We start from the raw sequence: 6,608 nt of genomic DNA on the forward strand, positions 1-6,608 counted from the left end.
CTCTGCTTGATTCGGCACGTAAGTTTTGAGAGATTTTAGCTTTTATGAAAAAACTCGAAAAACAAGCTTTGTACCATAGTGGAAACTTTTAGCTTTTATTTTAAATAAAAAAAAAAAATCATAATCCAAAAATTGTTTCAAGTAGTTTTTAACTTTTAGGTTTTTATATAATTTTATATATTTTAAAGTTAAAAACTACTTTTGCGGAAAACTTCTAGATATGAAAAGTTAGACTAAACTGCACAAATGGTCCTTGTGGTTAGCTGAAAATAGTCACTTTGGTCCAAAAAGATTTGGACTAGCACCAATGGTCCAAAACTTTTATTTTTATTGCGAGTTTGCTCCATTTTGTTTTGACTTTTTCTGAAATGATTAGTTTTCCCTTAGTATATTCATTTGTTTTATTACAATAAACCAAAAAAAAATTGTGTTGTGTTATCTTCCCCCTTCCCCCTACTTTAAACACACTCAAACCCTCGTTTTTCCGGCACCAGAGAGGACTTGTTTGGTGCCACCCATTTTGCTGCCTCCTTTGAATGCCACTACCACCACCACTTGTCTATACCGATAACACATGTCAAAATCACCACCACCAATGTTCAACACCATCAAAACCCTTCGATCCGAAAACACACTCATCTTCAGCTCCCATCGTAACCCGAGCCGCCACCCTTTTTTCTTTTTTCGTTTAAGATCACTAAGGCCCTTCGTCAGACCCGTCATAGTCGTCAATCTAGAAACCCTTCATCGGAGTCATCACTACCACCACTGGCCGACACCGCTACCACTATTGAACCTCTTTGAAAACCCTTCGATTTGGAAGCCTTCGTCACCCATAGAAGAACCGATGGAGAAGAACGAATATATGAAAGATCTAGGGTTTTCTGAGGAAGATAGAGAAGGAGAGAGAGATGGATTTTCCTTTGAGGGTTTTCACATTTGCGTTAGGGTTTCATGACAGCGGTTACAACACTTGTGGTCGAGGGTTTCTTAGTGATGAAGATGATGATGATGTTAGGAACCGCTAGATCTGAGTACGTCAATGATATCAGTTGCCATACGTCGGAGTCGCCGAAGACATTCTCGTGCTAGTTGTTAGAGTCGCCGAAGTCACCACTGTCTTTCTTTGTTCTTCTTCCCCGGTGGCTGTTTTTTGTTCGCTGATAGTTATTTCAAGTCAAGACTAGGTTTTGTGTGGAAATATCGATGGATTAGAGAGAGAGAGAGAGAGAGAGAGAGAGAGAGAGAGTAGAAAGAGATTATTGTAAGAATTTTGTTCTTCGGTGGTTATTTCAAAAAATAATTGTTTTGTTTTTTTTAATTATTGTAATATAAAAGAAATAAAAAAGTAAATGTCAGGGGCAAATTCGTCATTATAAAAAAGTTAAAACCAAAATGGACCGAAGTCGCAACAAAATAAAAAGTTTGGACCTCTGGTGCTAGTCCAAACCTTTTTGAACTAAAGTGACAATTTTCAACTAAACACAAAGACCATTTATACAGTTTTGTCTAAAAGTTACAATTTTCGATTTCTAGCTATCAACTTCCAACTACGAGTTGGTTTTATTAAAATTTTCATAAATGTTATTTTGACAACTATTTACCATCCAAATTTTATAAGGGTTATTCAGTAAAAAGACCAATATTAGAGGTGCTATCACAAAATAGAAGATGCTCTAACCATTTTTTTTATGAATCGTTACACTATAAAACAAATAAGAAACTATTATATAGTGAGCACCATGTTATAAAGTAATTTTGATAGTTCACATGATCCATTTTGCGCAATTAGTGGTTATTTTTCATAATTTCTCAAAAAATATTATTTCATTAGATTAAATATCTTACTTTGATCATTTAAATATCACATTTTATAGTCCCTACATAGCTACTATTTACCATCTACATTTGATAACTTTATACCATAGGCGGACTAATATTTTTATACCTTCATGTTGACATTTTGGGTCTTATCCTATATTAAATTTATATAAAGTCCAGAAAATTTTCAAGTCTTGATCCATTTACAAAATTGTTTAAAAAGGAGTTGAATATGAGTTTTTCTACATCAAAATGAGTTACTCTCATACAGTCATACTGATTTTATTAACTAGAACACTCAAGAGAGAATGTATAATATTTTATTATAACAAGTGGACTAATTTGTGAGCATTGTGACAAGAAGCTAATGCTTTTAAAGTGGCCTCCTCTTGCCAAAGAATGGTGTCCTCTTCTTCTTGTTTTAGAGAGAGAAAGTGTCATCTTTCTCTTTCTCTCTTGTTTTCTAGTGCCTTTGGCCACCCTCAAAAGTGTCTTCTCTCTTGTTGATTCTTGTAAACCTTTCTATACTTCCATTCAACAATCTTGAAAGAAAGATAGAGATAATTGCATCTTTTCTGTAAATCGAAAAAGAAATTCTTGAAAATTCAAATCTCATGATCATCAACATTCAATTAAAGTTTAACCATTTTCAATGGTTAAAAGAAGAAAGGGTGTGTTTTTAATCATCAAAATTCGGATTTGACCCTTTTTCCCCTTATTAAAATGTAAGAGATTGTACTTTTCAAGATTGTGGTAGAATTCAAGTTTCACCTTTTATCTATCGATGAAAAGGGAAGAAATATTTCATTCGACAAGGTTGTGAAAAGTTCAAGTTTCACCTTTTCTGGTCCAAAGAAAAAGACTGATTTGCCCCTTTTCAAGATTGTCAGAAATTCAAGTCAATTTCACCGACTGATTTGCCCTTTTCGACATTATCATACATTTGATCTCTATCTTTTCATCAACACAAAAGTTTTGGTGAAAAAACATAAAGATTCTTGTATGTTGGATCAAGATTCATCATATTTTCAATGTCTTCTGATATGTTTGAATTTGAAGAGTGTCTCTTCCCTGATCCTTTCTCTCCTTTGATTGATTCTTCCTCCATTGACATCCTGAAAGCTTTTCAAGAAAACACTTACAGTTTTAATCCTCCATCGTCAACTGCGACTCATGAAAATCTTGACACCCCATTTAATGAAATTGACCAAATTATCCCTACCATCCAGTCTTCTTCCCCACCAAGCCACCAGCTCGAAAGTCTCTCTCTTTCCCAAATGGGCAATTCAGTAATTTCCCTAGATTCATGTCCTCTCGAGGTCAAAACAGAGAAAAGTCAACTACCCTTTCATGGTTATTTTATCAACAACGATTCGTTCTTACCTCATAGTTATGGTGGGGGTGACAATGTAATGAAGATGATGCAAAGGAGTTGCAGCAGTATATCTTTTAATAAAAGACCAAATGGTTTTGTTTTTCAACCAAAACTCGATAATTTGATTGAGTCCTCAAATCTTCATTCCCAAGTCCTCACCTCACCTGATCATGGCTTCTCTTCTAGTCATATGAGAAGGGTTTGCAGCACTGGTGATTTACAAGTTAGTCCTCCATTTTGCATGCCCAATTTTGACTTTTTTGGTCAAACCACTTCATGTTTTTGCTTTAGAATTTACAAGAATTACCTTTTTTTTTTAAAAGAAAAGAAGGTAGAAATATTATCTTGAAACAGTTGGAATAAGAATTAGCAAACAAAGTTTAGGTTTTGTATGACGAAAATTAACAAATTTATAAGCTAGTTTATTGTAATTTTTGGTTTTGATAAAATTACAAAATAACTTATATACTAAGTTATAAATATTTAAAATATATCCTTATTTAGTTTTAACACTAGTTTTTAGCTTTACACGTAAATGGTCATTTATCTCATTTTATATTTATAATTTATAAACAACTTGCTGGCTCTTAAAATGAATTTTGATTAGATTTTCTGTGTCGAATAAATACATTTTTTACTTTCAAATAGTAATAATTATAATCTTTTTGTAGATAGATATGGCAAAAAAAACATCTTTTATCAAGCATGTTGATGCCAAATTCGACTTGGATTTAACAAAGCATCAAAAGTTTCAAAATCAATTTTTAGACTTTTAGCCTTTTAGGTGTCAAATTGTCATATATATATATATATATATATATATATATATATATATATATATATATATATATATATATATATATATATATATATATATATATATATATATATATATATATATATATATATATATATATATATATATATATATATATATATATAAAATTCAAAATCAACAAGAATTCTTTCCTTCTCAAAGTTGATGATAAAATAGTAATGTCTAAAATGATTTTGGAGTTAAAACCCTAAAAGTTTCATGTTGAGTTTTATGAGAAGGAAATTATTTCAAAATTTCCAAAATCTTGGGTTGACTTTTTTGGAAACTAATGTTTCCACGTGTCACTAATACTATTTTTGTCTTTCTTGGAGTTTAGAGCTTGAGACCCAACCAAAGAAGTGAAGGATTGTCGTCAAGTCCATTAGCGACAGAAGGGTCGTTAATGGAGGAAGCAAATTTCAAAGTAGGGCGTTACAGTCCAGAAGAGAGGAAAGAGAGAATCTTGAAATACAAAGCAAAAAGGACGCAAAGAAATTTTAATAAAACAATTAAGGTAATTCATAATTTTATATATTATTTTTAATTTTTAATTATATAATATTTGGTTTAATCAACACTATGCAATGTTTTTATTTATTGTTTGATTACATGTATCATTATTTTTTAGCAAAAACCTAGAAAAATCCAATTATTATCGAAGTTAAAAAAAACCGTTATATTATATTTTGTATATTAAAGGGCTTCTAGCGCAGCGGTATCAGGTGGTTCAAAAAAAATTATTTTATATTTTGATTTCAACTAAATTAACTTTTTATAATTAGTATATGCTTTGATTTTTTTTGGCAATAAATATATATAAGATCATTATACTGGTGTTAATGGACATTTGAATGAAAACTAATTATTATATTATGATTTTAATAAAAATACATTGCAATATAATGGTCATGAATCATTAATCTAGGTGAGATCAACACACAAAATGGTTTTAATGGATAAAAATCTAAAAACATTTGTGTTTAGCATTGAGAGATGATACTTGGGGGGGGGGGGGGGGGGGGGGGGTTATGAGGTTTTTGCTTTCTTTTAATATATAATATATGAAAAAAAACATGTACAATAAAAAGAACAAAATTACTTAATTGAAATAACAGAAAAAGAAAACATGTTTGATGTAAAAATACTTAAGAAAAATTTGTATTTATTATGTTTATATTTTTGATTTTAATATAAACAGTACGCATGTCGAAAAACTCTTGCTGATAATCGTCCTAGAATTCGTGGAAGATTTGCACGTAACGACGAGCCTGAGGAAACACCTAAACCCTCAGTTTTTCATCGATACCAAAATGAAGATGAATTTTGGGTATGTGTTCATTTTTAGAAAAATTTTATATTAATATAAGAATAATATATGTATATTCAGCTAAGGATCACATAAGTTTTATAAGGATTTATTATATTGTTGTCAATGTATACCATCACTTTCATGTCAACTAAGTTAATATATATAATTATAAACATAGCGACATAAATGATGATATGAGCATATTTAATAATTGTGGAAATTAGAATAATGTTGTGAACAAAAGATTCACAAAGATAAGCTAAATTAACCATGTCTTTGTCTTAGCGGTCTTTTCAAATAAAGAATCGAACATTTCACCATCCCTAAAGGATGTTATGTGGAATGGAAAATAGTAAACTCTATGATCATGTGAAATTCCGTTATTACACTTGATATTTTTGTATGTTACATGCAGATGGATGGGTGGCAAGAAGAAGACGAAGAAGGAACATCAAGAGGCCATTTTTTCAACACCTACATGCCCACCACCCAAAGCCATCAATTTAGCTATTTTGCAAATTGAAAAAATTAAATATTTTTTCCTTTTTAAATTCTCAAGGGAATAATTACTTAGGCTTGTTAATTTCAAATTTAATGAGAAATTTACGCGGCCATAAAAACAAAATAAACCCCCTTTTTGAGCCCAAAATTTAAATCAACAAACTTCTTTTTTTCAAGATTATTAGATTTTATATAGTCGTTTTTAGAAGTTGTGTAAGTTAGAAACTCAGGCGCCGGTCAAAGGCATTAGAAGCCTGAACACGACCCCAGAGAAAGAGAAAGGGAACCACTTAGTCGTATAAAAGACTATCGTTTTATTTTTGTAGGTTATTATAACACGTAATCAAACTTATCTGTATAAAATTCGAGAATAACTTTTTTATATATATGTTTTTGTAATTTACTTTTGGTTGATTAGATAATTTCATATACACTCATGCTTTTTTTATCCAAGGAAAAATGACTGAGGAGCGTAACAAACTGTTAATTTTGCTCACATTTGGTCTCTACTTTTTTGTATGCAATATATCATCAGACTTGTTGTTTGTGTTCATCATAACCCTTTTGACTGACTATCATTTGTGATATCCGGTCAAAAGAGTTACGGTGAACACAAACAACAAGAGTGATGGTATATTGTGTACAAAAAAAGTAAAAATGACCAAATGTGAACAAAATCAAAAGTTGATTACCCTCGTGAATCATTTTCCCTTTTATTACAAATGAGTTGAAAAATATGAATTGGTCAAGGCCAATTACATGTTTGGGGGAATGAAAGGGTTCTT

General features: G+C 30.9%; 1 protein-coding gene across 2 annotated transcripts; it reads left to right on the top strand.

The window, feature by feature from the left end:
- The first annotated feature begins 2,152 nt into the window (after positions 1-2,152).
- Positions 2,153-6,186, top strand: LOC111901219 (uncharacterized). Of its 2 annotated transcripts, XM_023897101.3 has the most exons (4): positions 2,163-3,419; positions 4,351-4,527; positions 5,212-5,340; positions 5,738-6,186. In XM_023897101.3, the coding sequence occupies exons 1-4, from the start codon at positions 2,853-2,855 to the stop codon at positions 5,843-5,845; spliced, it is 981 nt and encodes a 326-aa protein (XP_023752869.2). In that variant the 5' UTR covers positions 2,163-2,852; the 3' UTR covers positions 5,846-6,186. The 2 variants fall into 2 exon arrangements, with proteins under 2 accessions (XP_052620451.1, XP_023752869.2); XM_052764491.1 differs by lacking the exon at positions 5,212-5,340 and having other exon boundaries at positions 2,153-3,419.
- The last annotated feature ends 422 nt before the right edge of the window (positions 6,187-6,608 follow it).

This window comes from Lactuca sativa, chromosome 6, assembly GCF_002870075.4.
Source record: "Lactuca sativa cultivar Salinas chromosome 6, Lsat_Salinas_v11, whole genome shotgun sequence".
NCBI classification, from domain to species: Eukaryota; Viridiplantae; Streptophyta; class Magnoliopsida; order Asterales; family Asteraceae; genus Lactuca; species Lactuca sativa.

Excerpts from the sequence above, each read along its gene's own strand:
- LOC111901219 (XM_023897101.3), top strand. The coding sequence starts at position 2,853 with ATGTCTTCTGATATGTTTGAATTTGAAGAGTGTCTCTTCCCTGATCCT. Across the intron at positions 3,420-4,350 it reads GCAGCACTGGTGATTTACAA|AGCTTGAGACCCAACCAAAG; the intron begins GTTAGTCCTCCA and ends CTTGGAGTTTAG. Across the intron at positions 4,528-5,211 it reads ATTTTAATAAAACAATTAAG|TACGCATGTCGAAAAACTCT; the intron begins GTAATTCATAAT and ends TAATATAAACAG.